This window comes from Ammospiza nelsoni, chromosome 3 (genome assembly GCF_027579445.1).
Source record: "Ammospiza nelsoni isolate bAmmNel1 chromosome 3, bAmmNel1.pri, whole genome shotgun sequence".
NCBI classification, from domain to species: domain Eukaryota; kingdom Metazoa; phylum Chordata; class Aves; order Passeriformes; family Passerellidae; genus Ammospiza; species Ammospiza nelsoni.
In genome coordinates this window covers 45,674,409-45,688,794 of record NC_080635.1, presented here as the reverse complement: position 1 = coordinate 45,688,794, position 14,386 = coordinate 45,674,409, and the positions used below count along the sequence as shown (strand labels likewise).

At 37.9% G+C, this 14,386-nt stretch overlaps 1 protein-coding gene across 1 annotated transcript in view; it reads right to left on the bottom strand.

Moving 5' to 3' along the window:
- Positions 1-2,680: 2,680 nt before the first annotated feature.
- MTR (5-methyltetrahydrofolate-homocysteine methyltransferase) overlaps positions 2,681-14,386 on the bottom strand; it is a 51,543-nt gene continuing 39,837 nt past the window's right edge. The window contains exons 25-33 of the mRNA XM_059469365.1: positions 12,925-13,006; positions 12,072-12,170; positions 11,210-11,285; positions 9,922-10,077; positions 9,035-9,231; positions 5,875-6,075; positions 4,987-5,179; positions 4,149-4,261; positions 2,681-4,016 (exon numbers count right to left, since the gene is read on the bottom strand). Of these exons, the coding sequence (XP_059325348.1) occupies positions 3,924-4,016; positions 4,149-4,261; positions 4,987-5,179; positions 5,875-6,075; positions 9,035-9,231; positions 9,922-10,077; positions 11,210-11,285; positions 12,072-12,170; positions 12,925-13,006 (1,210 nt within the window). The 3' untranslated portion in view covers positions 2,681-3,923. The remainder of the gene's footprint in view (positions 4,017-4,148; positions 4,262-4,986; positions 5,180-5,874; positions 6,076-9,034; positions 9,232-9,921; positions 10,078-11,209; positions 11,286-12,071; positions 12,171-12,924; positions 13,007-14,386) is intronic.

Here is a 14,386-nt window from a genome sequence, read left to right as displayed (position 1 = left end):
ATTATTAACTGTGGGCTTAAAACAGCACACTGACAAAGGATGCAATTAAAGACACATTTTGGTTTTGCTATCTAGATGAAAACCACCATGTAACTAGAGATGCAGTTAAAACACAGGGAATAGTTTATCCCATTGTGTGGCCTTCTCATTAGTATTTTAGGAATGATTGACATACACAGTATAAGGCTCCCATAGGCAGAGCTATCAGCACCATTTATTAATATTAGCCAATGTTTGCCGATGAAAAATCCTCTCTTTCTGGAACAGTAACTTGTTCAGACATAAAACAAACTTTTTAAAGATTCCTACAGCTTCATTTTGGCAGAACCTACGTCAAGAGCACCTTGACGTGCAGCTATAGAGGAGGGCTGCTGGAGGGAAAAGGAGGAAGAAGATGCCAGTTTGACAGGAAGATGGGACAGGAAAGACTATGAGCTAAGAACTAACAGGGGTTCAGTGTGAGTTTCCAAACTCCCTCCACATACTTCGTGCTCTTTCTGTAGGAAGGAACAGCAGAGACCACCCCACCCTGGCCTGGGATCATACCCCTTGGCCTGATCAGGAGCTGTGGGCACAGGACACACCAGGGCAGTGGGGAAGAAAACAACGCCTTTCATCCCACAGTCATCACGGCAGATTCAGGACAGCAAGAATAATTATTAGCTTGCTTTTGCCATCCTGGCTGAAGCTGAATCACAAACCCAAAGCACCAAGTTTGGTAATCTCAGCTGAGGTCTCCTTTGCATAGCTATTTATGTCAGGCACGTGGCATGGTCAGAAACTCGCGATATTCAGCCATGCTGGTATTATTAGAACACACATGGGGGCAAACTCCACTGGGTTTTCTGTACTGCCTTTAGCTGAACAGTTTACAAATGCTGGGTGAAAGCAGGGTGGATGTGTTGGCATTCTGTTCACAGTGCATCTTCATTTGAAAACTGGCACCTACAGAAGCCTGACAATCAAATGAAAAAAACTTAGTATCAGGTCTGAACAGGCTTTGCTGTGACAAGGCCATAATAAATTGAGGGCACAGGAATCCCTTTCTCCAGGGACTGAGACCGTGTGCTACTGTTTCTGTAAGGGAACCACCCTCCTGAACTAATTAATTGACTTTTTTCTTTTCCTGGTCTTCATTTTAAGACCCTGAATCCACTTTTTCAAGGCATGCTCAGGTAAACCAGACAAAGATTTAAAAAGGGAAATTAATGACACCCAGTCACCGTTACTAGTAAACAAATCCTTTTAGAAAAGGCAAGGCCCTCATAGGCCTATCACTATTCCCCTCTTTTTCTGGACATGACTTGTGTTTTAAGAAGCAGAAATTAACTGAAAGGGTGTATAACTTTCACACTGTTAAGCAAGAAATCAGAAGCTTCACAAAAAATGCAGAAATACTTGCCAAAAAAAAAAGTGAGTTTTAGGGTTTTTTTGAGACATGAACTGACCTTGATAGCAGTCTCCTGACAAAATAAGCTGCACCAGATTCTTCCCAGGAGTAACAGCAGCACTGAAACAGACCTGCTAATGAAGGGGCAGGTTTAAGGGTAATATTCCCTCCTCACAGTCATAAAATTTATGTGCCTCAAAACTTAATCTCCAGTCTGCTGGCCGGACTTACAAGAAAAAAAACCCAGTATCCAAACTCTATTACTCACAAGAACTAAACCAGAGTAATTTACAGAGCATTCTAAATTTTCCATCATCTCTTACATCTAGAACCTTTGTTAGTAGTATTCAGAAAAGCACTGCAAAAATATTTTATGAATTCTAAACTTGTCTATCAAGTGAAACAGCCTTACCTGGTACAATTACGAGACTCTTTTACTTCACAATTTAACTTAGTTCTGGAGACAAGAATGAAAATTTGTCTTACCCAAAATGTCAACTGACAATTTAAAATAACAAAGCTTTAAGGTAATTGTTCCTTATAAAAACATTTGCATAATAACCAGGAGTAATTATTCCAAACAGATTCTCCCAATGACAAGTTTTGCAGGCAAACATGAAGATTTTCTCAGTGTGTGATGCCATGTGTGAAGGGCTAAAGCAACCACACTCCATTTGAAAGCCTCTGCGTGTACACCAAGTAACACCACCACTGTTAGACAGCAGGGACCTCCTGCTGCCAGCTGTACTCACTGAACTGGCTGCCACTGATTTCAGGAAAATAAATCAATAAACAAACCAAGCTGAGCAAGTCAAACTTTGACCCCATTCACACAATCAAATTTTCAGACTAAAGGTAGTCTGCTTCCAAATGTAAGAATATGGAAGAGTGCCGGAGAGGAGAGATTCCAAGCATTAAATTGATCAGCAGAAGTGCAATTACCAAAAACACAGCAGAGAGGACTGCAATTTTCATGTGCGGCATATTTCAGGAACAAATAATCTTTTATATTAAGAACATTTTACTTTATTTTTGGCAGTCTAAACGAGTGTTCTACTGAGAAACTGTTCCCACTACAAAAATCAGCTGCTGAGCAAGGACTTGTGACAAGTCCCTTGACATGGAGGGAGGCAGGGGGAGGGGAGATCCATTTAGAAATTATTTTTGTAAGTCATTAAAGGATGAGCCATTCTAAAAGATTCAGTTAAGAACACACACAACTACTTTAAAAACCCCATAGCAGCCTCTATAATTTCAGGTTCATGGTACAAGCACATATTAATTTTGACATTATCTGTTCAGATTACTGCACACATTTTATTGTTGCCATTTAAAGGATTTTAATAGGATAACACCATCTTTATTAAACTGCTGATACAAGATGAGTCTTTCAGCATAAAGTTAGATGAAGACATTACAAAAATTATGTAGCTATTAATAGACTGCAATAAACTATTAAAAGATCTTCCTTACAATATTGGTCTTTTGTTTACAATTAGAGACCAAAAAATGAGGGGGTTCTGTCCTAATATTTTACAAATTAGCATTTAAATAATACTTGAAACACTTTTCAGAAATTATTGAAAGCTATGAACGATTAGCACAGTCAGTTAAATCTGAAGAATAGTCTACAATATTAGCTGTTACATATGACAGTACTATTTGCTTTTAAAATCCAGTTTTCTGGAAGGTTAAAATTTTGTAAAAGTCAGCTCCAAGCTTTCTAGCTGTCTACAGTAGCAAATATGCTACTCTCATAATTTTCATGTACAAATGATTGTTTATGTATGAATTAAGCTTGACAACATTAACTGAAAGGTAGGAAGTGCCAGTACCCTTTATACAGAATAGACAGATTGTGACTTGCTGAAAGGAAGAGGAAGCACAGAGAAGACAAGTCCAAGGGCTCTGTCATCCCATTTCCCAATACAGATCTCTGATACTACTCCAGAAGATTGTATTATTCTTATAGTTCTACCATTGAGAAGAATGTGTATTCCCAAGCACAAGATTAAACACTGAGCAGATGATTTTTTAAAAGGAGATCTGTTGTACTTCAGTTGTTCTTGATCACTCAGTATAAAACATTTTGTGACTTTGCAAAAGAATTGCATCATATTTCTGTCCCTGGACTTACCAAAACACACTAAAATAACAGAAGTCAAATTCTGTTCTACGCATATCCACAGCCATGGGAGAGAAATTCTTGCCCCTGATTTCAAAATCTTCCAGAGAAAAGGAAAGCTTTGCAGTTTCCCCATCTCACCCTACACCTACTTTCTGTGCTAGAGTCTTTGTGAAAACAAAAATAAATAAAAGTATGCTGCTGTGACTGAGCAACTAAATACATTCATGGTCCCAAGCCAAGGGCACCAGGCAGACTTGATGTGAAATATTAAGTTCCTTGATTAAAAATTTAAGACAATCAGACAAGCTACTGGGGTGGATGGAAGAAAGCTGCTTCCAGTGGGAAGAATCTTCTTGTTCCTTCTGGCAAACAAGACCATCAAAAAAGGAAGTTCACCCACAAATATCACAGTTGTTCAGTATCATATCCCAAAATGGGTTCCAGCCACTTCTCCACCTCTGCCACAGATAAATTTTTTCTCAGTGCATAATCTTCAACCTGCAAAGGGATCACAAAATACGATGAAAATTTTGAAACGCCAGCTTTAAATGTTTACAAAATTTTTAAGACATCTGCTTATAAGATTATTTTGAATGCTCTGACTCTACTACAATTGATGGTGTTAGTTACCTGATCTTTACATATCTTGCCAACAGCAAAATATTTGGAATTGGGACTGGAAAAATAAAGGCCAGAAACTGCAGAAGCAGGTATCATTGCTAGTGATTCTGTTAGACCAATTCCTGGAAAAGAGAATAAGGATTTTATTATTCTTTGAATTAAGATTAAGCACAAATTCAGAGCCTTTTTTCATGCTGGGTGGCTTCAAGCAAACTCAAAAAAACCAAGCAGCTTTCAATGAAAGCTGAAACCAACCCCTTTTTCAACTTAACGATTAAGAAAACTTTAGAACTTTAAACATACCACAGACTTTCATTACAATTACTGTAGAGTAACTCTATGGTTTGAAGGAAAAAACTTGGACATTTTGGCAAATGAAGTTTTGAAGCACTGAAAATTATTTTTGGAATTGTGGAAGTAACAGTGAAACATCTGACATGCAAAATGTAAGAGGAAAACAAATGGATTTAATCCCTTTTTAAAAATTACCATCTCAGGATTCCTGCAGACCAGGAAATACTCTGCTGAATTGACTTTTTTTCCTGTTTCTATCTGAAATGTCATCTTACCACCATAAGGATGCCAGAAATTTTTTCTGTGCAGCAGAACCCTGTTTGCATGCAATCTGCTAATTAGGGACACAACTCCTCCACCAAAAGCACTGGCAATGTTTTGCAAATTCTTCCTTGAATGAGGCAAAATAAAAAGGGAATAAAAAGGAAAAGACAGCAATTCCCAGAAGCACTGGGAATGTAATTCTGTAATTCTGCACCAGCCAATTTTTCTTTGGTTGGAATTTTGATTTCACATAAAAAGCTGTTTAAGAATCTTAGCAAAGCAAAGTTACCTGTTGTTTCCTCAATGTTTGCAAGTTTCCACATGGTGAGTTTTTCTGTATGGTCAGGCTGGCTGGGATATCCAGGGGCAGGGCGAATTCCGTCATATTTAATTTTGCGTAGGCCAGAGAGATCCAGCTGCTCGCTACTACAGTAACCCCAGAATTCCCTTCGAACTCTTTCATGAAGCTCCTCAGCAAATGCCTTGGAATAGAATGAAAATATATTTTTTTTATTTTTTACTTTGTACAGACCGATGCAATAGCTGATTGATTAACAATGACAGATGCTTTTTCACATTCCCATTTTCATTTTAAAGAGAGTTCTTAACACAGCTGAGATATTTGAAAGAATTAAAGTTCACATGAAACGCTTATTTTGCTAATTCAAGAAGTTAGTTACTTCTCTTATTGGCATATGTGCTTTTTTGTTTGTCCTGCTTTAAAGAGGTAAAGATGTGGACAAGTAACCCAAAAAGACAAAACACATTAACCTATGGTAGCGACACTTAATTATAGCACTGAGGTCATTAGGTCTTGATTATCTGGGTGTCTGGCCCAGATCTAGCTATGGAAGGCCACATCATTCTTGCTCCATGCTACAATCAGATACAAGTGTGTGCTGCTGCTCCTTTTAGCAGAGGACTTTTCCTCTAGCTCAAAGTGGGAAACCGATTTTCTGAACTGCTTCTGCAGCCTATGTGATTTACCAGCACCAGTTGCCCTTCAGGAAGAATTCCCACTTTAGTAAACATCTTCAACAACAACAATAATAATAATAATTTCTGAAACCCTGCTATAGCTTGAAGTCCCCAGCTAGAGCTAGCTCCACTTGCATTGTACTGAAGCGGCTCTAAGTTTGCTGAAAGTTGGAAGGAAACACGTGATAAAACCTCATACCTCCGCCAACCGATCACCAAGAGCCTTCACCATTATGATGTTGTATTCATCCTCCTGTTTCCTAAATTCACTGCATAAATCCTCTACACCAAAGCAGGCCACTGCAAACAGCCCCAAGTAGTCACAAATGCCAGAATCCAGGGGTGCTATGAAGTCAGAGAGGCAGTAATATGGATCTGTGCAGGCAGAGTCCTTTTCAGCCTAAAGTAACAAAATCAATGCGATAAATCAGAACATTTTAAAATAAATCATTAGTGCAGTATTAAGCTAAAGACCAGTATTTTTAAGACTAAAGGGCCTGGAGTATTTCTGACAAACACCTAACTAGTCTTTGAGCCATGGTAGTTTTTCTGTAGTTAGAAGAAAACCACCTCTCTTACTCTGGGGACATTTGGACCACTGAAGAACAAAACATCAAAGAAGAGAGATGCAGCACTGAATGCACATTTTGCTTCTATTTACAGCTACTAAGATTTAACAGCTTATACTGCAAAAAAATTATTACAAAGTAAGGAATAGTCTTGTGCCAACAACTGGGTAAGAGGAGGAATATTTCATCTCCACCCCTAACAGATTCCACATTTGTTAATAAAACTGATGGCTGATGTGCAAACTGAAGAATTCTTCAGCAACTCCCACTGTAGAATGGCTATGAGTTTATAAACACTCCTTATGCTACAAACTATGTGCTCAGTAATCCAGACAAAACAGTGCCCAGGATGCAGACTTTTTACTAATCACACACAAGCAGAAACAAAATGTATGTATCAGTACTGGAAAGTTGGATCCTAAGCAAAGTTCGAGCGGGTTTAATGCAAAGGGAAGGGGCCCAAGAGAAAAGGACCTTGAGGTGCTGGTCAATATCCAGCTGAAGAGAAACCAAGAAGGCCAATGGCACCCTGGCCTGCATCACAAACAGTAGGACAAGTGATTCTTCCCCTGTACCTGCCACGGGTGAGGCTGCATTTGAATACTGTGTTCAGTTTTGGGATCCCCAACTGAGGAAGAACACTGAGGTGCTGTAGCAAGTCCAGAGAAGGGCAATGAAGCTCTGGAGCACTCATCCTGTGAGAAGTGGCTGAGAGACCTGGGGAAAATGGGGCTCAGGGGAGACCTTATGGCTTTCTACAACACCTGAAGAGAGGCTGTAGCCAGGTGGGGGCTGGTCTCTTCTCCCTGGTAACAACTGCCAGAACAGGACGACACAGTCTTAATCTGTGCTAGGGGAGTTTTCAGTCGGACATTTGGAGGAAGTTTTTCACAGAAAGTGTGATCAGATACTGGAATAGACTGCTCAAAGAGGTGGTGGAGTCACTATTCCCAGAGGTATTTGAGGGATGACTGAACATGGCACTCAGTGCCACAGTCTAGCTGACATGGGGTTGTTCAATCATAGGTTGGACTCAATCTCAGACGTCTTTTCCGACTAATTGATTCTGTGAAATAGGGAATTATACTGCTCACTGGATCCTCTTCCAAAATGGAAGAAAGGTAACAGAAAGAGGTACCTGAGCACCCAAAAAGAAATCTTGAATCATATCAGTACATTCATTGTGGAAGCATGATTGCTGTAAAGAAGTGGCACAGTTCTTGTAAATCTACCCAACTTCCAGAGAGAGTAAAGTTATTTAATGGCTATCACTTAGCTGAAGAATAATTTTTTTAACCAATGACAATATTTTAGCAATGTGTTTCACCCATTCCCAACTGCATCTTAAAAGCAAATAAAACACTCCTACCTCTGAAAAACAAAGAAAAAATGTCTATTAACCTGCACAGTTACAGAAAGTACCATAAAATCAACAAAATATCCTTTTTCCTCACAGGTGAAATTTATAATAACTTTAAGATTCATTTGCAATTATTAGAGCTAAGGATAATATTACACGCATCTCTAACTTTTAGATTTATATCACATCCTAAATTAGCATCAATGTCACGGAGAGAACTCTGTGTACTGAAAGGAACATTTTATATAAGAAACAGAAGACAATTATTCTCTTCTACTTTGCTCTGCTGAGAACTCTCCTGAGTTACTGTATACACCAGGCTGGAAGAGATGCAGCTAAAATACATGGAGTCCAGAAGAACAGTATACACAGAGTTTCATGACCTTAACCTTTGAGAGAAGCCTGAGTAATTGGGATATACAAAATAATAAAAGCTAAGGAAAAGAACAGTATTCCAATAATAAAAAGCATTACAAGAACAACATCAAATCAGGTATTTTCCTTGGGAAAATCCTGGGAAAAAGCCAGTTGATTTACATGGGATATCAAAATGTTTAACTAGGCCATAAGTCTCTGAAACACTGGCGCTTGTTGAGAGCGCTTTATATAAACATCTGCCATGGACTGTCGAGATGCACTGGATCCATCTCAGGGAACTGCAACAGGGCCACGTATTTCTTAGCACAGTTCTGCAATGCTGGCACACGACTGTGCTCACAGAGTACTGTACTCCAGAAATGCAGGTAGTTAAACTCTTTTTCTGCCACATTTGATGATTCTGAATATGTGAACTATGAAGAAGCCAAATCAGAAGACAGGGAAAAAGGAGAGGCAGAATATCTTGCAAGCTCAATCTAGCAAATTAACTGCAAATCGAAGTAAGTATGATTCTCTCCATCAAAATTAGCTGCCAAATAATTCTAAATGGCCCCTTCATATAGTGAATTTTACAGAGAAATTAAGCGTATCAGAAACACTTCTCTCCAATGGGCTTTATTTTCCATGTTTCTTAAATTCTAACTGGGTTTAAGCATTAACATGTTCAAGCAGAATTCTTCATCTAAAGTAGAATCCAGTGATATTAGAGAACTAAGGTTCATTAGGTTCTAATTTATCTTGAAACAAGATTCATGTGATTAATTTATACAACATACTGCTTTAGGACATCTTAAAATTGAAACAGAAAATGCACAACATATCTGAAGATGTCAAACCTACAAAGCATTTTGTACAGTTATTACAATGCAAAATACTACAATACAAAGACCTAGCTCATCACTAACAGAATCTTGTTATTATTGAAAGAAATGACAAGACAATAGCACAGAAAGATTACAACAATTTTCTACAGATTTTAATAAGGCACTTCTATTACATTCCTGAAATTCAGGGGGAAGAAAAGTCCCTTAATAATTGTGCTGTTACTGTACCTGTTGCCTCAAACCATAAAATTTTGCTATTGGTTCTGAAGATCCCACTGCCTCTTCTGCAGCATACAAGTGGATATCATCCTGAACACTTTGAGCTGGCCAGAACCCAACCACACCTCTGGCTTGTAATTTCTTTTCATTAATCAATGTTTTCAGTAGATCTTGAGCATCATTATAAACTCTCTTTGCTTCTTCACCTATTAAAAAACAAAATAAACAACGAAATTGCCTTAGAAAAGGCATGTTTTCATAACTGGCTAAATAGATTTAAGAATTGTTTGAAGATTGATTCATGTTCCACATAATTGTCCAATGACTGCAATGATCTGTCAGCTACAGCAATAGAAGATTGCAGTGTGATCATAGGGCTGTAACAACATATATCTTAGGGAATAAAAAAACCCAAACAAAATGTTTCAGCCAGCACCTAGTAGAGGAAGAGAACACAGAATAAAATGAGCAAGAGACCTGGTGCACGTACCGACATTACCACAGTGCAGCAGACCCAGAACATCGCTTTCAGTGTCACCCTTGCATTTTTATCACCTATTTCAAAGCCTACAGAATAGCTTCAAGAGGAGCTTGCCATCTTCACCCACAGACACATTAAGTGCTCTGCTGCCATTTTCTGTTAATAAAATACTTCCCTGTGCTTTGGCAGGTGAATGCTAAGTAAGATGACTGAGCATTTTTCCACACTTATTTTCCAGCCTCACATGGCAACAGTTGGTTCACTAAGCCTTGCTTTGAACAAATTATTTCAGTGACATTCTTTGCATGTATTTGTACTATTCCTAATGTATTTCATTAAACATTTGGAATCTTACGGCAGCACATTGGGCCTGTTAGCATTTGTTATATGAAGTAAATGCAATTCCAGTACTCACCTACAGTTTTGTCATTAAAGATCTTAGGGAAACTCCGGTTGGGATACTTTCCCCTAAGCTGCCAGACGTCGAAGAAGGGCTTCCAGTCAATGTACTCTACCAGCCTCCTGAGGTCATAATCTTCAAAGACTTTTGTGCCAATGAATTTTGGTTTAACTGTAGGAAACAGAAGTACAATTGGACATGATGAAAATAATTTAAAATTGCTTTCACATTTGCAGTATAACTGATGTTCAGCAGCTTCCACCCCTGCAAATGACCTCTTCCAAACTGACTGTCCTAAAATTCTCATAGTCATATTTTCCCAAGTCATACCATAATCCACAGTTACAATGTAACCAAAAAAAAGCATAAAAGGCATATAAAGTTGAAATGGAAAAATTAAGGCCTTTTGTTCTTCCACGTAAATAAACAGCTTTTAGCTGCTGGACTTTGGAACTTATTTAATTGGTCAGAATATTGGCCAAGACACAAGACCAAACAAACCTACACAACTTATCAATCCCTAACATACTTCATGGGCCTTCCACATTTACCAGTTCCTTTCTATACACAGACATGTACTATGACACTGCAGAATATTTCTGTAAATTCTTATGTAATTTCTAAGAACTTTTGCACGTTTAGATGCACACACACAAGTGATAAAGCAAGATAGATGCATCTGTGTAAAGCCAGAAGCTTTGCACTTGTTTTGTCTGTACAATACTTTGTCACACATTAAGACAAGCTATGGAAAATTAGCATCTTGTTGAATCTTGTAAATGAAACAACAGAAAGCATCATTAATATCACTGCAGGATGCAACCTGAATGCTGTTTATACTTCTAGTATAATTTAAAAAAAATAAAACAGTACAAAAATTGATGGGGGAAGGGTAGGAAAGAGTGTAAGGAGGAATTTGATTAAAATGCTGTGTTACAGCATGTGTTCCCCAAATATGGTACTGTAAGGTGTGCAATGTAATGAGCCAGGCAGACAGTATTTTCAAAAGCTGTCATTAGTGTTCTCTTTGATTATATGTTGTGATGGGTAACTCATTGTTTTGGGAATTTTTTCAGTTACATTTATTGAATATTAATTTATTTTTTAAATGAGCTGTAAAAAAGCAGAAACAATGTTAAAAGTAATGCAAAAAGATCTCAGTTGAGACAGATACCAATTTACTTAAGCTGTTACACTGCTACATTCTGAAGTTTAAAGCATATTTTAACTAAAAATATATCTAAAATAATCACACAAAATACAATAAAGGCACAGCAATCACAAACAACAACATCTAGCTGACCTGGTACATGGCCTGATAACCAATCATTATGGAAACCTTTTCTTCTAGCTTGCTGTAGAGACAAGTATCTTCTTTCCTATATAGACATAAAGGTTAATTTCAGAACACCACCTTTCAGACTCAAACTGTAACTGCAGACTTCATGGTAGAGTTTTACCCAAAATACTCTTCAGAATAAATCTAACAACAGATAATTTCAGTCTCCACAACTCTGAGTTCCCATGAGTAAAGTACGATTACATCACAAGCAGATCATTATTTTTGCCTGTATAATGCTAATGAAGCTGGCCTACAAGATTTCTGGTTCCTCTCAATTACACCAGAAGTTCTTTTATTGCTTTACAATACACTAAAATACAAGCAGAGAAAGATATTCTTCTACTGCTCTGATCACTCACCTAAACAAGACTAAGACATTAGGAAAGCATGGTGGTTTAAAATTCTCACTGAGCGCGGCTCAGAACCAGCAAAAGCTACCAGTACCATGTTCACCACCCCAGTTGAAGCTCCACATGTCCTGCTACTGCTCCAGGAGAGCACTGGTCTCCCAAGGTTGATTAAGATGACATGACTGCCAGCTCCATGGAGGTCCTGGATACCACTGATTGGCCATTGAGGACAACCAAGAATTTGCCAAGCATGTGTTAAGAGTCACATAGCAAAGTCTTATAGGCTAGAAAATTTGATTTCACTAGCACTTCTGGAAGTTTTTAATCCTTTTTACTACAAGTTTTAAATCAAAACAAATATATATGAAGGTCTTCACAAGGAGCTGAGCAGTAAAGAGTAACAGCAAGTTATTCATAACGGAACAGCAAGTGCCAACCACTTCAAACAAGAAGATAATCAATTATATTTGTACCTTGAGAGACTCATAGTGTTCTTGTCTAATTTCTTCATATTCCTCTAATATTTCTTCAAAGAAATCATCCTTCATACTGTCATCTAAGAGCTGGGAGCACTGAAAAGAACAGGAAGGAAAAAGCAGTAAGTACCTACTGTAACACACTACGGGAAAGACAGAGTTTAAGTTTCAGACTAGGCAACCTGTCTTTTGGACTCTCTTGGCAACACTAAACTAAACTTTACCATTAATCTGCAACCTCCATTCAAACTAGCCATGTTTAGACTACAATTATTACTGAGATCTCTGCCCTACTACACAGGTAACATTAGCAGAGCCAAGTCCAGGTCTGTAAAGACCTGAGAGGAGAATACTCCAAAACTTCAGAGACTGAATAGTCACGGAAGCAACATACAGCTTGGCCTACTCTTTACCACCATGTATTTGTCAGCTAAGACCACCCATTTCTCTGAAAGAAAATCCATCCCAAAAACTCCAGCCACATGTTTCTCAGTATGAATGTTGCTATCTAACTTCAGAAATATATTTAAATTAGCCAGAACAGCAGTACACATAGAACTCCCTCAGTCTTCACTACAAAACTACAGTCAAGGACTCAGTGAATGTCACCCTCACTAGAGTAATGGACATTTAAATTAAAGTGCCCAGTGACAATAACTGCCACAAGCCAGTTGAGAACCATGTGACAGCACAAAACAGCTGAAACAAGTGTAATTTAGACACTTGTCTCTGATGTGCCCCTTTTAATTTTCTGCCACAACACTAAGCCTTAGAGGAAAGGATGAAAGGGACAACAGAAAAACAGGGCACATATCTTTGCATGGACAAGAAACTAGAATTTAGAACTTACAACCACAACACTCTTGGATGCATCCAGGACATGAACCACAGGTGCGCTATACCGTGGGGCAATTTTAACAGCTGTGTGTGTTCTTCAATGAAAAAGAGAAAGAGTGAGCACTTCACAAGTAAAGCAAAAGAAACAAAAAACAAAAACCAAAAACACCAAAACAAAAAAACAAAACAAAACAAAAAAAAAAAAAAAAAAGAAAACCGAACCCAAGCAACCCACCAACAAAAAAAGCAGACAAAATCCCCAGGGAAATAAATCCTGACTTAATGCATAGACCAGAACTTCAAAACAAGAAATTCATTCGTCCATCTGCTATCCATGAATCATTAAATACAGATTTTTAATAACAGGTGTATAAACATTTTCCTTCAAGAGTATCAGAACACTTCATAAACAATGTGTCAACTCACACTCCCTCAATGTCATACCAGCTGAATGAAAATCAGCAACTTGTTAGTTTTGAGTCTCAGAAATCAGTAAGAATATTCCAAACTAAGCCTACCAAGAACTAGCCATTTCTTTAATCCTTTTTGCTCATCTTACATTTTTTCCTCCCGCATGTTAATTTTTGGGTCTGTGGATTAGCATTAACCTAATTCAGTGATGATTATCCCACTTCTCAATATCAGAGGCACAAGTCCTCTATACACCTGAACAATGAATTCTGCCAGTGGCCAACAAATACTACAAACTTGCACCTTAAAGATGCAGTGAACTTTGCATTGAAACTATAAGTGCAATAAGGACAGACCCTTCTCTTCACAGTCTGTCAAATTATGAGACTACTTGCTGAAGCCACAAAATATAGACTCTAATAGATCTACTACAATATGCGTTGCTCTGATAAAGAAAGCAACACTGCTAACAGTTTCCAGTGATGCAAAAAGAGCTCTGCTCAGTCCTACCAAAACTCTGCAAGCAAGTGTAGAAACAAAGATGTTACAGGCCTTATAATTTGCTTTTTTATATACTACGGTCAAACAACATTTCTAAAATTAAACTTGAATCAGAGCCCAAGAAGCAATCTTCCCTAACAAAGGTAAGATTCCCCTTTTCTTCAGGTTCTGTCAAATATTTAAAGCACTTGGATATGGAGGTTTACTGATGACTGTGCAACAAAGCTGTGTAAACAACTGTCCAGCATCCCCTGAATCTGCTTCTAGAAGATGCATTTTTGATCTTGGCAACTCTATTTTTTACAAAAAGGTATCTCATCTGTTTTGATAGGAATAGACAGAGGAAACAAAAGAAGACATGGTCCTAAAATGGCACAGTATCAACCATTACATGCTAACTTTTGTATTTTTTTAAAGTAAATTTTATGGCAATGAGAATGTCACCATTATTTCTCAGCACCTGAATTTACCAAAGTAGCATAATACGAATGGAAAAAATCATCATTACTGTAAATTATGAAGAATCTCTTATTGTGTGAATTCTGGAGACTAAATCCAGCCTC